The sequence below is a fragment of the Lissotriton vulgaris genome, chromosome 7 (assembly GCF_964263255.1).
Source record: "Lissotriton vulgaris chromosome 7, aLisVul1.2, whole genome shotgun sequence".
Classification (NCBI taxonomy): Eukaryota; Metazoa; Chordata; class Amphibia; order Caudata; family Salamandridae; genus Lissotriton; species Lissotriton vulgaris.
In genome coordinates this window covers 1,427,470,698-1,427,489,413 of record NC_141695.1, presented here as the reverse complement: position 1 = coordinate 1,427,489,413, position 18,716 = coordinate 1,427,470,698, and the positions used below count along the sequence as shown (strand labels likewise).

General features: G+C 42.6%; 1 protein-coding gene across 1 annotated transcript in view; it reads right to left on the bottom strand.

Moving 5' to 3' along the window:
- DLGAP4 (DLG associated protein 4) overlaps window positions 1–18,716 on the bottom strand; it is a 554,791-nt gene that overhangs the window by 326,649 nt on the left and 209,426 nt on the right. The window contains exon 3 of the mRNA XM_086932203.1: window positions 10,160–10,371. Within this exon, the coding sequence (XP_086788329.1) occupies window positions 10,160–10,371 (212 nt within the window). The remainder of the gene's footprint in view (window positions 1–10,159; window positions 10,372–18,716) is intronic.

Here is an 18,716-nt window from a genome sequence, read left to right as displayed (position 1 = left end):
CTCCAATTCTAACTCGCAGTAATCAAGTAAAACAAGCATAATGCCATGAATTAATAACATTATGGCTCAATTAACAGTCGCATAAATGGAACTGAAGCGCAAGCCGCAGTCAATGCTCACTATGGGACTGTGAAAAGTTCCACACTTTTAACAAATTGTAAGATCCTGAGCAAACAATTTTTTCTTGCCGACCCTCAGTTCTTTTATCTTCCATAATTGAGTTCTATAGAGCTCACTGCAGCAGACAAATTAACCCACTGAGTTATCGTAGTAAGATTTTAAGCTTGAGGGTGTATACTCACAATCACATACATACACCATTGCTTTGACTAGCAGTGACCTTCCCTATAAAATGTCTCTCGTTGCCTCTTGGCTCCAAGACAGTTATAAAATAAGCTTCAGGAAAAGACATTGGGCCTCATTTATGAGGTTATGTTGTAGGGCAGCGCCACAGGCCTTCCTATAGCGCTGCCCTACAGCAAAATAAAAGGGCAGGAATGTGCCTTATATACCAGATACGCCGCATTCCTGTCCTTTCCCCCTCTGCTGACACACAATGGGCTGCCGTGCGCCAACGCAGGCACCTTTGCACCATGGTGCAAGGGTGCCTGTGTTGCTGGGATGATGATTTCTCTGCAGGAAGGGAAACCTTACTGCACAAAAACAATCACAAGAGGCCTTTCCCTCTTTCTGTGTGCTGCATATTTAGATAGAAAAGGAAAAATGGGGAGAAATAAGGATATTTCTCTTTGCTGTGCCTCACTTACAGCTCCCCTGGGGAGGAGTACTTTTTTGGTGCTGCCTCAGAGTTACGATTTCCAATGAATCTGGGGCAGTGGCAAAAAGCCATGGATATTCCTGGGAACGCCCCCAGCAGCACCCATCTCATGCCCCTTTAATGCAGAAAACTGTGGTAAAGGGAACGATATTTTATGAGGCTGCATTAAGCCAAAAAAATGGCTTAGTGCTGCCTGGTAAATATGGAGCAGGCACCTGCGCCACCGGAGCATCACAAAAAATAACATTTTGCGGCTCATGCGGCCTCATAAATGAGTCCCTTTATTTACAAGTTTTGAGTTGAATCCTGAGCACATCTCTGCTTAAAACTTGAAAGGAGTGAACATTCCTAGTTGGATAGCGCAACTTTTGTATTGGTTGCTTGAACTCACTTAATTATAGTAACTTACTCTGCGCTCTGCTCTAGTTGCCTATGAAAGATTTGGCTCTTACGGTATGATATGTAGACTCCATGAATGGTGGAGAACAGGCACGGCCCGCGCCGGGCGTTATACTTGGGACAAAACGAATTTCGTTGCCCACACTGCATCACATTTGGCGATGCAGCATGGGCAACGAAATTCGCTTTATTAATTTTTATCGGTACTTACCTCTAATGGTCCATATCCCGCATTTTACAACCCCCCACCCTGACCCTCCCCTGCCTAACGTCACCGCCCCAGTATAACGCCCGGCACGGGCCGTGCCTGGTGGAGCAGTCAAATGAATATTTGGAAACCCTCATTATATTCTGGTGGGTTGACAGTTTTGCTCTTCTAAGTTAAAAGCACTATAACAATATTTTTAAAAACAGTTTTCACATCAGGAAGTGCGAGTATTCATTACGTATCCATGTGTTGCAAAAGGGATGTTTCAATTGCAAGGCATGCATGGAAAGAACACAGGGGGCTAAAATAGTATATTAATCCCCTTTATGAACGTGCCTGATTTAGTAGCTTGCAGCATAGCAAGACCATTATCTAATTGAGTACATGAAGGAGCTCTCCGAAATATAGTCTTTCTTCTTTGTCCTATACTCTCTAGTGTGTTGCAAGCAGTGAATTAGCACACAACAATGTGCCACCGTAGAGGAAATAGTGTTAATCCCCTGCACTTCTTGCACATTGTAAAGTTCCAAATTAATGTACTACTTTTTTCCATGCTTTATGAGAAATACCCCAAAAATACTTATTTGGTAATTAAGTTAGACGTGTTGTTTCATGTACCACATGAAGAGATAACTTTGTAAAGTAATTTGGCCAAGCAATGTTATTTAAAACTTGACGGGTCTTAAAAAGCATTTCAGTAGAGGTTTAAATGTGCTAGGCAGAGGTTTTTTTTTAGGGGAATTAGGCAACAGTTTGTTTAATTTACAGTACATTTCGCCAGCAGTCATGACCAAAAGATTATTATTACTGGACAGGGGAGGTTTGGGGGTGTTCGTTCAGGGACATTTTAAGTTATTGTGTGATTGAGAGCATATGCAAACACCATGGAAGAGTCACATTGGTCAAGACATGACATGGTTTAAAGATAACTTTATAGAGGCGACTGGGTAGGGGTTCAACATATTCTAAAGTTAACATGCTAGTCAGCTAGTACAAAGTAAGAGGTGATGCGGTTCTCATTTACCTAGCAACAATTCTTTTGATATCAAAAGCAGCGGGGTGCCGCTCCTACTCCTACATCGCCGCCAAGTCTAGGAACGACCTGTCCCTCCACCTCCAAGCAGCACCCTCTCTGGCGGACTCAGAATGAAACTCAAGACCTGGCTTTTCGACAGAGATGTGGCACCCTTAGTGCCCAGATACCCCTAGGGGTGGCAGTGCTGTGCTATATAAATGCTGATTGATTGATTGGTTGATATCAATATTCTATCTCTCACTTGCTCTCTGATGCACTTTACACATGCATTGTCACACATGTCGATGCACAACAACACACACCCTCACTCATGCTCACAATAACATTCATACTTGTACATAGGCTTGCTCATACCTGCACACACATGTTTACATTTCATACGCCCAGACTAGACAAAGTTGTATTTGACACACCTGCTCTTGCAGTTACAGGTACCTACTAACACACACGCGCACAGGAGGCAGAGTGAGGTGGGCAAAAAGAAAGAAGGAAGGAGGTGGGAGTAGATAAATGAAGATCAGAGACTAGTATTTTCTCAGATGAAAAGGAGAGGTGGAGAGGGTATAGGCTTGGCTCACAGAGACAACTACAGGCTGAGGGTGGTGATGCCAGATTGACTCGCAGGACGTTACCATGCCTACCATGTACCATGTGCGAGGGACATATGAACATATGAAGCCAGAACTGAAAGTGGTAGTGCATGCATTTACTAACTTTTGGTAAAAAGTATTTTGCCAGCATTATCCCTATCCCATGACATCACAGAAAGTGTCATCATTAAACTGGGTATAGATCCTCAAAATACATTTAAAATGAATGCAACCCTAAATATCTGAACTGCTGATACCAAATCTCCATACATTGCACCTCACCTAGCAACCTAGCAACCCAAGCCCTCAAGCAAAAAATGTAAAATCATAATAGTTGTGATCCTACTCGTCACACTAAGGGGAACAGTGAAAATGCAACTTTATGAAATGTGTTGAGTGCAAACAAAATTAATCATCCTACATGAGCGCATTTACTTAACAAGCATTTGCAATGCAATAGGTCTCGCATTTGCGAGAGTTTGAGCTATTGGCATTGTAAAGGACAATGCCTTTTACTTCTGTGCTGTTTTTACAACAGATAAATAAAAGGGATTGCCATTTAAAATGCCAACTCGCGTAAATGTGAGACCTATTGCATTGCAAATGTGTGCTATTAAAAAAAAAAAGTATTAGGAGTGAGCGTGTCCTGCCTGCAACAGCAGACAGGATAAAGCTATTTGACAAAGCTATTTGAGAAAATAGTGCTCGGAGGTAGTAATTAAAGCCTACCAAGCAACAACACACATAACAGGGGGTGTCACCAAGGGAAGTTACAAATGAGACAAGGCGGTACTAAGGAGGGACTACTAAGCCTTTTGACCTATGAACAGCCACAGCTTACAGTAGACAATGATACAAGCCAATGACCGATGTGGGCGGGGAGTGGGCAGAGCTTCAAGTCCCTAACCAAATACAGCATGTCTCGCAGAGCAGCGCATGTGCTGCCCAGACACGGCCAACAAAGATTGGCTGCATATGTCAATGAAAAGGTCTAGTGCTTTAAAAGTGGGAACAGTTGTGCACGTGCTCACCATGAGAACAAATGATTCAGTGTGCAGAAGCAAAAAGCAATGGTCTCACGGTGCTAGTGCTTCAAATGGACCGCTCCCGTTTAACGAAAGGGAAAGGTTAGGAGAAATGGATGAGACCACGAGCGAGACAGTAGGAAAGAGATAGTGAACCAGAAAGCAAGAGAGCGAGAATCCAAAGAGCAAGAGCCTGTCAAGAGAGATGGATATTGAGAAGGGACAATGAACAAGACGAGTAATAATTCCCCCCCCCCCCCTGTGTTGTGTGTAATTTTGGTCCCTATCACGGAGATACCCCATTTGGGGTGAGTCAGGCGCTTTATAAATGCAATAAATAAATAAATAAATAGTTAGAGAGGAAGGTGGTTCAACTAGACAGTTCAACAGTGGTTTGGAGTGTACAGTCATTGAGAAATTGGGAAGGAGGGAAGAAAGAAGTTATAGTCAAGGACAGAGGGAGACATGGAGTTCAACGGAGACAGCAAATGAAAGCAAGAGGATGTAAGTAGGTATCAATGAGAGGAGCAGAGACAGTGAAGAGTGTGTATGCTTGTGTGAGAAACGCGGAGTATGAGACACACACGGAGGATATGGAAGCAAATTATACCGACAAGAGAAGTGGTCCAGGAGTGTGGGAGGGACAGGCAAGAGTATAGGAAAAGAGGGAAAGAACAACAGACAGAGAGAGAGAGAAAGGGTGAAAAGGCGTGAGAGGTAAAAGAGAGAGGACATTCATCAAGGTTCGAGAGTGGCCACCATTACAAAGACTTTGGCCACACTGGAAGTCTCCTGGAGTGCTGTCCTGGAAGGAATGCCTCTCTAACCCCCTGCACTACATCTCTCCTTGGATCCCTGCTCCGCTTTACAACCTGCGTAAGTCAGGTGGTAAATCTCAGCAGATTTATGGCATAACTGTGTCAAAACAAACTAGAAATCCCTTGGTCCACATGGTTATTCCCCATTCTGACGTTAATAACACATGAAGGCCAGATGTAGGTCCATTGATACAAGTCAGAACTGGTACCCACAGCCCCAGTATCTCGGCAACTGAAATCTGGCCGCCTGGTAATGGTGCTGGGAAACATCCTTTACGACGCAACTTTTACAACGCAGTGCCTTTACAACGCGGTATTTACAACGACAACCATTACAACGCATTGCGCTGGGGGACGCTCTAGGATAGGGAATACGTTTAATTTACTATCCAACACCTTCCCTAGTGTCAACAGGGACTGGAGTTGGAATAGTAAATTTAACTATTCACTATCCAGCACCCCAAAGCACTATGCGTTGTAAAGGTTTTCGTGGTAAATACCGCGTTGTAAAGGCATGCGTGGTAAAAGTATGCGTTGTAACATCATACATCCAATGGTGCTCGGTGTCAGGAGACAAAGATTACCAGAAAAGAGGGGGAGTCAGAGAGACTGTGGGAGGAGAGGGGGAGAGAGTGGACACATTGCAGGGCAGTCGAAGACAGGCAGTAAGATGATCAGAAAGGTGGACGTCAGGGGTGTAGCTTCGATGAATGCAGTGGAGGCTGGGCACAGGGGTGCGCGGGCCCCTGTGCCCTCAGATATGGCTGTCTTTTGTTTCCCAAACAGGGGAAGCTGGCAGTCACTTTAATTTTCCATGATTGTCTTGTGGCTAGAGGCTTGATTGCCAGGCCACTGAGTAGCTTTTAAGGGAAGCGAAAAAACAGGGGGGGATGCTGCCCATTGAGAGAGGAGGGTGCAAGCACAAATGAGGTTCATTAAAGGTAAGCGTTCCCATTCAATTCTCTCTCAGATGTATGATTTGATTCCAAGCAGCAGAGTTCTCAGTACTTCCCCATAGATGTTCTTACAGCTCTGCTCCTGGATTTAAAACATGCTTTTTAAAAATAAAGATCTACTGCAACACGAATTACCATAACTGAAGCCTGATCATGACGAATTTCCATAACTGGAGCTTGCTCTTAGCGGGATGGGAAATAAGGCACTGCCCTGCCTCTTGCCTTTGATTTGTATGGAAAAAAGCTTTACATTAATGAGGCGGCCTGGCTGGTTATTCAGAACTATTTGTGAAAAGGCAGCAGGCGCGGTCCATATCTCAGCCAGACCCACCATGCGTCAGTGTCTAGGACACTGGCACTCCCCCTCCCCCTATATCTGAAGGTGGCTACTTCTCCAAGCTGAGAGGCACATATGTTACAGCAAGCAGCAGGGAGACTGGATCTAACTCTTTCTTTTACTATGAGGATTGTGCTCCAGCCCAGGTCATTGCTATCCAGTGGGGCCCAACACCTACTCCTGAGAGGCCTGCCCCTGCTCTGCAAGGGCACAGAAAGGCCTGCTTTCACCTAGTAGCATCAGAAGCACAGTCAGTCGTAATTCTTTTTAAAGTGACTGTACTTTTCACAGAGTAGAGGGACACCCATAGGCCATTCCCCAACCATAGGCATGTTAGGCACTATACTTTACTCTGCAACACACTATGCTACTGAGCTCTACGCTCCGCCACGCTACTCTACACCATTGCACTCTATGCCACTCTACTCTAAAGCTCTGTCCTCTAAGCCAATGCACTCATACCACTTTACTCAATAGCAATGCACTCTATGCCATTGCACTCTATGCAAACAACTCTTCACCACTGCATTCTTTGCCACTATACTCTACTATAGGGATGCCACTGCACACTATGCCACTGTACACTATGCTACACTACACCATTGGTCTCTACATCCCTGCACTCTACGCAACTCTTTTCTGCTCTGCACAATTGTACTCAATGCCATTGCTCTCTGCACCACCCTACTCTGTGCCAATCTACTCTGTGCTGCTGCACTCTACCACACCCTACAAGACTGAAATGTCTGTCACTGCATGCTAAACTACTGTACACTAATCTGCACAACTCAAATCTACGCCAATCGACTGCACTCTATACCACTTCCCACTCTATACCACTTCCCACTCTATACCAGTGCGTTCTACTCGACACCACTCCACTCTACCCTACACCACTCCACTCAATGCCACTTCATTCTACTCTAAAACAATTTACTGTACGACATTGCACTTTACACCACTGCAATCTAGTCTGCACCACTCTTCTCAATGCAAATGCGCTCTTGCACTCTAAGCCACTCTACTCTACATCACTGCACTGTGAGCCATTGCACTCCACACGACTTTACTCAAAATCAATGCACTCTATGCCACAACACTCTATGCCAGTCTACTCTGCACTTTATGACACTTCACTCTAGGCCAGTCTGCTTGATTCTGCTCCACTGTACAACACTACATTCTACAATACGCCACTCTGTGATGCTCTACTCCAATAAGCTCAACTCCACTCTCTGACATTCTAGTTGACTTTATACCACTCCGCTCTACAACATTCTACTCCACTCTATGCTACTCTACAACCCTACTCGACTCTATTACGCTCTATGCAACTACGTCTATGCCAATTCATGTCACTGTACTCCACTCTATTTAACAACACACTACTCCACTCTATGTAACTCCATTCCACTCTATGTGACTCCACTCTATGACATTCTATGCCACTTGTCTCTGCTCTATGCCACTTGACTCTACAGCATTCTACTCCACTCTATGCCATTCCATTCTCCTATACTAATCCACTCTATGACCATCTACTCCTATCTACACCACTATACCCTACAACACTCTACTCCACTCAAAGCAACACCCTCTACGCCACTCTACTCTGTTCTGCACCACTTCACAACACTCTATGCCACACCCTTCTATGACATTACCACTCCACTCAACACCCTTCCACTCTAGAAAACTCGATACCATCCACGACACTCCACAACACTCTATACCACTCCACGCCGCTCCAGTTCACTCTGCTTCACTCCAGTCCATGCCACTCAGCTCTACTCCACTTTACTGCACACCAATCCTCACCACTCTCCGTTACACCACTAACGTTTAGCCATGCTGAAAAGCAACCATGCTGGTGTACAACATGCCTGAAACATATTGGCAAAGCCCATAGCTCTTGCATATGCAAGACTTATTGACTTCGCCAATGCTTGTTTATTACCAAGCCAACCTGGACCACAGCTCCCCCCTGTAATCAGTGTCATGTGGAGGCCATCCACATTGCTGTAGGCCCTGTGTAACGCTCATTAACATACATTATAAAGATAGCGCAATCACCATGAAGTTGCAGAACCACATAGACCACAAGGCTGAAGCCGAGTTCCTTTGTAATGCAACATATTGGTAAAAAACACAAAGCAGTAAAAAATGTCTCAAAACTCGAATACCGGCACCATGCTACCCAATTCTAAATTGTGCCGATTTAACTACATTTTAAAAATAGTTATGCGTTTCTTTCCTTTGAAAACCAAGCTGAGTAGAACTTTCCACTAAGGATACAGGGCAACAATGTGTTGTTGTACACCTCATATTTACTGCAACCCTCGGAATGATAATTAAGGCCACGTTACCTTTAAACTGCACTAAAGCTTGTGCACGTTCTTTTGCTCACCCCAACGCCCACTGATATATTGGAGGTGCTAAATCAAGTTTACACCCTCAACATTGGTACTTAATGAACCGATGAAAATCTAGGATTTTGTTTTCTTACTTTATTTAGGATTTTACTGGGGATAGGGAGGGCGTACAAACACGTATGCATCACTTTCTTATTTTTTGTTCAGTGAATTATTCACAGTTGAATAAGTCATGAAACAACATCGACTATCATCATAGAGGTTACTAACTTGTGCCCACCTGGCCACGCTGGCCTCGCTCTCCCTAGTTCAGCAAAAGTTTCCTCTTTTAGCCTTTCCCTTAGTCCTCTGATGCTGTGTAAGCGTGGAATTTTCATGGTTTAGAGATAAAAAATCAAAAGCAGTATGGCTGCTTTGAAAACAACTTTAGGGCAAGGATACAAAAAAGTAATGGCTCACACACTACAATATAAAACCTACATAGGCAACATTGCAAATCGATGCTACAGAAGGTAAGGCAACCTTTTTTTCTCTATCAACTTTTTATCAGATGGTTTTGCCAGTGCTTGCTTGTTTCCGGTCCAGGGAAGACATGGCTTGGCAGTTCGGGCTGGACTGATCCCATTAGGCACAGAGTCAGACTGGTTCGCACATGGCCATGTCTGCACCGGGGTGGTGGAGTGAGCTAAAGAATGATGATGGATTTAACCCAGATCAGTTGACTGGAGGTGAGTGTTTGATTTGCTCAAAGGCTCCGTCCATCATCCCCTTTGGTATCGCTTTGCTGTCCTACAGGGCCACTGCCTGACTGATTTCAAAGGTGTAATAGTCCATCTTGTATTGTAGTGGAGGTGAAAGGACACACTCAAACATGGAATAGAAGCATGTTTGATTGAAATACTCTGGTGGGCTGACCCAACATGTGATTAACTATCAAACCAATCGCTGAAGGATTCGGAGAAAAAAAAATCATTAGCGCCAAGAGGATTAAGCAAACCCCCTTTGAGTAAGTTTAGAATACAATACCAATTTAGGAAACCATTTTGAACTCTACATACAATCAATTTATCCACACACAACTTACAAATTGATGCTTATTTGGAAAACTGTTTGTGTGATCCACTAAAAACCTTTGTAACTAGCCCTCAAGAGGCGGCGTAAGCCTGCTGCAAAACACGTGTCGGCTGAAAGTTGTCAAGTGGCTCTACACAACAGAGCGATACTAAGTTATGTTTATTTTGTGACCATGGATATTTGCCACCTGTTTTAATACCAGAATGAATGTATAATTTAATGACAAGAATATATAGTGTATACATAAGAGTTCTACATTTCAAATAAAAGGAGTGAACCTTACTGATATACTTTGGATTATTCTATGCGCCCAGCAAATATTGTTACTATTGTCTAAATTTATAAGCCAAATAGGGCAACTAGATTTTGTTGTGGCACCCAGCACAGGGCATGCTCATCTTATTGTGTTATATCTCTATTGCTGTCGTTCGATCACAATACCTTTGCCATGAACATATATATATTTTTAACTTTCAATTTTTTTATTCTCTAGCGGACAATTTACATAGAATTCCCCTTAAGTTAGTGATTCATATTTCCCAATGTGGACTTGGTGAGGTTTTTACCTGTGGGTGATACTCTGCTCGCCCAGGGACTGCTGTGTGGCTTTGAGGTAACTCTGCCTTCGGGCCGCGGTCTTTGGAGATGGTTTAGGACTACCCTCCGAGTCCTCACTGTCATCGTCCCCCATGGCTTTGATGTAGCTGCCGCTCCGCATTCGCCGGCATGGTATTTCGCTGTCCTGAATTAACGTGTTATTCCAGTCCCCCGATGGCACCTGAAAAACATAGAAGAGGTGCGCCATCATTAAATCTGCTCACAAGAGATCATGATTTATTGGGAGAAAATATATGGTTAACAGTGCAGTCAATGGAAAACATTCACTCTGGAAACCAAGTCATGAAAAGCGGAGTCTGCCAATCAATTTAAACATTTATTTTTTTTAAACTCTGCCACAAACATTTTGGCAACAGGGTCAAATGTGTCAGTAAATCACATGTTCTTACTTACTCAATTTGTCACAGAGAGACAGCATTTTAAAATATCTTATGGGCAGAATGCACCTGCTGAAGAGATACTTGTGTACCTAACAATTTTCGAGGGATAGTAATAATGGTAAGATACTTCTGGTGCATATTGTACTTTCTGGAGGAGTTTATGTTTTGCCTAGTCACAGTTTTCACTCAAAGAATTGCACAGAGGTTAACGTGCCTGCTTCAAATCATTCACTTTTGTTATCTGCAGCTCATAAGATACCATCCTTCTAATATAACACAGTGAGCTATGAACCAGCATCAAGGATCTACCCTGGGTCGGTTTGGGGCTCAATATACGCCCTGGAACCAAACAAAAAAGTGTCCCAAATAGCAACTAAAAAAGTGGCTCAGATTTGCAGATCAGGGCAGTTTTAAACAGACGGATGTTTTGCAAGATATGTGAGACTGCAAGCATTTGATTGTTACACAGGCCATGTATGGCCAAGGTGCTTGAGGGCCAGAGTAACAAACTCTATTCCCCTGACTCGAGGGATATTAGGACGATTGGGGAGGGCAGACTGGTCTTTACTCCTGGATGGGATTTGATTGTTTGTCCCTGAAACTTAGGACCACGCACTGGTCAAATCACGTCTAGAGGGTAGATGTGATTTTTTCAGTTACAAGGAGGGGTTATTTATTTGCCACTTGTACTCTCGAAAACATTGTGCCAAACCCTATGGTGAACTAAGTGTGATCAATTTGGCCCTGGGGAAGCCCTGTTGAGGGTGAAACGCATCGGCTGCGCTGTTTTTCTGACCCCACATATTAAGGAAGGATACAGCTCCAACACTGAAGGCTCAAGAACTTTTTTCTCTTATTGTCTTGTTGCCATTGTTGCCTCACTGTCTATAAATTGTTAGACTAATTTTAACCCTTTTCCCTCTTTGTATGTGTGCTGTAAAGTGCAGCACAAATACAAAGTCAGAAAAGGAAAGAGAAAGGAAAGCAATTCTCCTTCCTTGTGCCTTCTTCAAAAGGGGACAGTTTTCTGACACTAAACTTTGTCTACTTTATTTAGTAAATAGGGTTTACGTCAGAAACATTGGCTCGTTGCATGGGAACGCCTATGCACCACCCATGGTACACCCCCTTGACGCTAAGTAATGCAAAGCAGTACTATGTGCTGCTTCGCTGTACTTTCATGTAATTAAAGGAAGTAAATCAGAAAAAAATATTGAACCGATTTGCATCACTTTTGTGATGCAAACACGCCATAAAATCTTAGTAAATATTTCCAATAATCTACTGCTGAAACTGATGGACCATTTTCTTTTTTTTTCCTTCTATCCTGTTCATCATCAGAATAAACTTTATTTGATCTGTTAAAATAGACCACAAAAGTACAAAGAAAGGAAAAATATTACAATAAAATAAATAGATGATATAAATTCCTCTACATTATAAAATGCTTCACAAAAGGATGATATTAAATCTTTCATCACACCCCTTTCTAAGGCATCCTAGTAATAGATTTACATATGGAGGTAAGATCTGAAGGGAGGGAGAAAAAACAAAAACCTCAATTAGGCGTCCACTATACAGTCCTACCTACCTACATTTCTCTTAAGATCATCAATATTTATTTGAAACTAGATACAATGTTTACAATGAAAAAGGAGAACAACAATATGTTATGTTTAAACCACTCACTATACAGCATATAAAAGACTTGAAGTGGTGCAGGGCATTTACCATACAAGAAAAATGTGCGGGGCTATGCCCAAAAGAGTAGAGCCGGGATGGGTAAGGATCTAAATGCCTCTAGCGATACAGTTCATAGAAGCCAGCACCCTAAATTACAAGAGTAATAGAGCGGGCTGTGACACAAACTCATCATCATATTATGAAGCATTTTTATATTGTACTGGAAATTATACTGTCATCTATTTGTTTTATTGGAATATTTTCCTTTCTTTGTACTTTTATGGTCTATTTTGATAGATTGAAAAAAGTTTATTATGATGATGAACAGGATAGACCACTTTCAGTTATTTTATTAAGAATTCTATAAGAATAGATCTCCAATTCAACCTCTAAGTTTACCTAGACACAGCTAGAACCAACATGAGAACTGTGTCAACCACCCGTGTTTTATTTGGTACCGTCTTACGCCCTGACCCCTACAAATGACGTGTTTCACAATACCCGATTGGATAATATATGAGATAAAGTTTCTGCTCCTGGTTGAGGATCCTGAAAAATAATTATGATTTATTCTTTACTTGGTACTTTTGTACAGCATGTCTACTGTTTCTAAGCACTAACTATAATTGGGCTATGACTATCAAATATAATGTTACTCAAGTTAATAACCCCAAAATTATACAATGTGGAGTCAGTCAGCCAAGTCACCAATTGAAAGTGTGACCTGCGGATTCCTGTTAGTTATCACTGAGCAATCAGCTCACTGGACAATTCTGCTGCTGACTAAGAGCCTGGTAAGCACACAGAGGAATGATGCTGCATGCCGTTGATAATATTACAGTGCTTTGAGCTGACTTGCAATGTCCTTTTTTGTCTGACATTAGCCAAGACCTTTTGATTGTACTACAATGGACACTTATGCATGTGGGGCCTCATTTACTATATTTTGATGCACCGCACCATAGCAAGCCTTCCTGCTGCGCTGCCATGCATCACAATAAAGGGGCAGAAATGCACCATATCTACAAGATACAGCACATATCTACCCTTCTCCCTTGCACTGGTGCGCAAACAGCAGCCATGCGCCAATGCAGGCACCCTTGCATCAAGGTGCCAGGGTGTCTGCATTGCGGGGATAATTGTTTTTGTGCAGGAAGGGGCACCTTCCTGCACAAAAACAATCATTGATGGCATGTTCCTCCTTGTATGCAGGCTGCAGAATGCAGCACGAATAGAAAGAGTAAAAAATGAGGAGAAATAAAAATCATGAGAAATGAATCCCTCAACATCCCATTTAAGAAGGACGTCAAAAGAGTACTGCTGAACAAATCTATGCTGGTGCACAAATGAACTATACTTCAAAATTGGAGTTATCCTTTGTCTGCACGCATGTTTATTTCTAACAAACTATGGGGCAGATTTCCAAGAAACAGATGCATCTGCAGATGCGTCAGTTTCCCTGCTCCTCTATGCGAAACCTTTGTGTCACTATGGATGCGCCGTATGTACAATACTGCACACCATGGCGCAAGGATTGACAGATGCTTCAGGAATTCTGAGGTATCTGTTGGTGCAAAAGTCGCGCATTGCTGGATGCGTCACATTGTAAATAGGCCACAACATGGTGCATTGTTTACACTACTGTTGCGTCACAAAAAATGAAGCAACAGCGGCGCAAAAGTGTTGCAAGGGGCTTGTAAATCTGCCCCTGTGTTCTTACTCTGTTTTACTGGTTGCTGCCAGCCTGGAACCTGTCATTTTCTCTCCAGCAGAGTCTCCAACACCTTGTCCCTCCTTAATGATGTTATTATTTTTATACGTCACCTTGTTCATTGTAAAGTGCCCTAATACCCACAAGAGTCATGTTCGCGATATATAAAACGTTATGAAAAAAATAATAACATGTATGGCTGCAATACTCTCTGCCTTTTCCCATATAGCACATTGTGCTGCTGCTCTCTGCCCCTTTCAACACTAGGCTTCTTCTCCTTCTAATACAATAGGTCTTCGGTTTGCCAATATGTAGGAGGAATGTGATATCCCATTGTGCAAAAAAACTAATATGCTGTTTGAAAGATGTTGCAAAGAACAATTTGAAGCACCTAAATGTTAGTAATTTTCAAAGGTATTCTCAAACATGGTAAATTGCATTTAAATGCATTCCAGCTCTCCCCAAAATGCCTCTTTATTAGCAGTAGCATAGGAAATGTGCCAGGGATCCTCATGCAAGCAAATAGAATGGGTTACTGTCCTCCTGCTATAGAGCAAATGGAAACCATAAGTGAGTTTTATTGGGCCCCTCACAACTTGCTCCAGTGCCCCTGCAGCACTAGTATAGCCTTGTAGCCTGCCATAGCGGGCTATACTGGCCATCAAAGGCCGCTCCAGCATTAAAGGCCCAAGTCAAAAGCGAGGGCCTTTGACAGGGGAGTGGGCCTTTAATGGCCAGCATGGCCCAGCAATGGAGGGCTATAAGCCTATTAGAACATTCCTCCACTTAATGGGCAGAATGTTTTATCAAATAAAACAAAGGCCTTGTGGAGCTAGGGGGATTTAAATCCCCTTGGCTACACAAGGCCTTTGTTCACAACAACAGCTGTGAACGACGAAGATTGGAATGCTTATAGCTCTGGGATTTACCAGCCATTAGAAGCACAGAGCACTCCATTGTCTTCAATGGATCTCCCAACATTCCAATGTTCTAATATAGACAAATAGCCCACCATAGCGGGCTATGACGGCTAATAAAGGCCTGCTCCAGTGTTAAAGGCCCGGGCCGAAGGCGAGGGCCTTTAACAAGGGAGCGGGACACTAATGGCCGGTATAGCCCAGCTATGAAGGGCTATAAGGCTATTAGAACATTCAGCCACTAGAGGGCAAAATGTTCTATCAAATAAAACAAAGGTCTCTCTGAGCCCGAGGGGGTTTAAATCCCCTCTGGCTTTGAGAGGCCTTTGTTCACAGCAACAGCTGTGAACAAAAGAAACATTGGAATGTTGCTCTGCAGGCTTTTACTGGCCGGTAGAAGCACGGGGCACTCCATTGTAATCAATGGAGTGCTCAACATTCCAATGTTCTAATAGCAATTAAGCCCCACTGTTAGGTAAAGAGTACTGACTGACACACATTTTCTAATATAGAATCAAATTAACAAAGTTTTGTAGAGACAATTGTTGCAGGGAGATACTATTCTCTGAGTTTGCTTGCATAAATGTTGATTCTATAAAATTCCAGGCATAGAGGAAGTTACATTGTGTGCCCTTTGACCATCGATGACATTCCTGGCTTGTCTTCGTAACGTTCTCAGCCCTTAATCAGCCTTGTATTTGCTGCTGAAGACATAAGGGAAGGCAAAGGAGTGAAAACTACAGAATGTAGACAGGGTTTATTAAAAATCTTCCTGCTAACTGAGACTAGGAGTACCAAGACCAGTGCTGGTGTAACAAAGGGTAAGCCATGAGTCGCTTCACATCCATGTGCTCACTCAGTGCACTGTCACTATGACAGTGCAACTGCAATAAGCTAAGATAAGAGAAGTGGTATTTTAATATTACAGGTGAGCACTGATATCACAACTGGATTGTAATAAAGGGAGGATGTAGAACAGGTGTCTTCAACGAGTAGCTCAAGAGCTACCACTAGCGCTCTAGCTCCCTGAGAGTAGTCCTGTGTGCAGCCCAACCTACTACAATAAATGCTTTTGCTTGATTTGAGTTATTTGTATGCCGAAATAAAAAAGCACATATTCAAGATGAAAATGTGTGTATTTTCAGAACTCATAAGTTGTTGCTTGGAGAAAAAAAATTCAAATTTCAAAATGTATTTAAAGTTATTATTTGAGGTTTAGAGATTTATTACTCCTATTTTTACCTTGGTGCCAGAGGGCGTGGCTGTGGCTGGTACGTATTACCCATGTACAGGGTACTTACTACTGCTAGGAACCCTGTCTAATGCACTGATGTGATAACCTTTGACAATCTTGGATGGGGTGGCCACAACTATGTTACTAATATTAGTAGCTCTGGATTGTTTTCATTGAACATGGCTTTTGTTACAGAAAAGGTTGGAGATTACTGGTATAGAGGTATTCACCAGATATTGCATCTTCACATGTATCACCTGATCGGATATAGCATCATTTCTATGTGCACAGAATCATAAACATACATACGTCTTTAAAAATGTGATTGGAAATGACATTGCTCATTCAGCCAGATGTTGAAAAACACCGCCTATAACCGCACATAGGGGTACGGGGAGTTGATAGTACCTAAGGTGCAGTCATTCTCCGGAGCATGAGCTCCAGGCCAAAGAGGGAAAGGGTCTTTGCGCGTCATTATTAGTGGCCCGGTTAATTGTGATGTACGCAGTAACTCCTAAAACTGCGCGTATCCCTATTAGGTGTTTTACAGCTAACTCCAGCAGCTTTCCAATGATGAATTTTTGCAGGACAAACCTACTGAACTGTATCAGGGACAACATGTCCGACAATTACCAGGATATATAGATTTTGGTCCATAAAGCACCAAAATATGCATGAGGGTCCATTTCTTTGGAGGACAAACTCCTAATTGGAAGTTTTTTATTGGTCCTGAAAAATTCCAACCCAACAAAGTTGGATTTTATCAGATTCAATAAATATATGCCATTGGTAATGAGGAACTATCCCTGGTTTATTGAAGAATTATCAGCATTTCTTACTCCCATTAAAAAGGGTTTTACATATTTCTGGATTAAGATATCAAAACATTTTCTGTAGATACAATTTAAAGAGCAATGTACATGCCCACATATGGACTCCGCTTACTTTGACCAATCCATAGATGATACATTCAAACTATAATTTTTCAAAAAGTCAGGTGAAACCCATCTTGTTTAGATATTATGATGAATAAGCATATCAGAACAGATCTGGAGTTCTTTGTAAATTAGGGAGAGCTTTACATTTCCCAGGACATACACCTTACCAAGACACCTCACTCCCACACAGGTCTATGTATGTCAAAACCATCAATTCAAATGGCAAGAATTTATCACTTCTATACAAACTCTTAGATCATCATTCTCCTAATGGGGAGTTAAAATGTGAAAACTGTAAACACCTGCAGCAGCGTGACAATAATATTACTGTCTCAAGCACCATTTGAGATTAAACGTTAGTGAAAAGTCATAAACATAACACTATTGCAAACTAATGCTGTACTTTGAAATAGATGAAGTAAGGCTAGCAATAACAGCCCCTTGGTAAGAAACATTAGTTGGTAGAATATGAGCCCTTCACAAGTATTAAGTCTGTACTTGTCTTTTAACAGGGAAACAAGCACCCCAATACAGCACTTGACTCTGTCAGGGAATCGAAGCAGAACTGTCCAAGACCTATTTAGGGGAGGTGGTGTTTGCTGGTAAGCCGTGTTTTATGGCAGACATTAATGTCTGGTCAGTATGTTTTCTTTTTAAAAGAAAATGTACTTTTATTACACACACGCTTCAAAATACTATGCATTATATTACAAATATGGCAATTGATAAACAGGTAGATGGAAATACCTTTGGTGACACCCCTAGTGGGTCCTGCATCCTAGAACTACCTCCCACTTACACTAGATGCAATCTCACAACATAAGAGCACGTCATTAACAATATGGCAGGCATACTGGCTTTCTCTGGGTGTCACTGCATTAGTTAAAGCAGCCACATGTCACAAATCCTCAATGTAACACAATTGAAAATCAATGGAGACAGTACCAATGTGCAATACTATCAACATTCAATAACATTATGATATTATAAGACTTTGATTTATAAACCATTAACACAATCGATAAGGCAACAGCAAAGCAAAAATACAGGCTCAGGGAGAACTTTGAAATTGATAAAACCTCTCCCGGGGCATAAATATAGCCTTTTTGGACACATATGAGACTCTGGTAGGGTCATCACTGAGATGCTGCTCTACATCTTCCCGCCCCCAAATATTTACAAAAAACTTTTGGTGCTACCCCGCGCTCTTCGTAGGTCACCAGTTGGGAGGTATGCAAATTTGAGGTCCTTGCCAGGGCCTATGGAGGCGTTCCATTTGACCAAGGATTGCATAGAGAATGAGTGGCTTCGCCACAGGCGTTTTTCTTGATTTTAGTTATTTGGCCTCACGCCATGTCATTTTGTTTAAAAGTGCTGCGGTGCCACTGACACTAAAATGAGGCACCCAATGTGTGATTCAACTGGGCAGCACTGGCTGACTGGCTCCTTGGCCAGCTCACACTACTTTGTGCACATGCAGGGGCTGTCTGCCGGTTTCTCCCACCCGTGAGGTGTGGTATAGTGTGCTTCTCGCTCTCCCCAGACACAGGCACAGGAAGCGGTGGCCACAGACAACCTGAGAGGGGAGCACATCTCCTGTATTTGGCGGAAGATGCCTGACTCTCCTCCTTTGTTTCTGGGG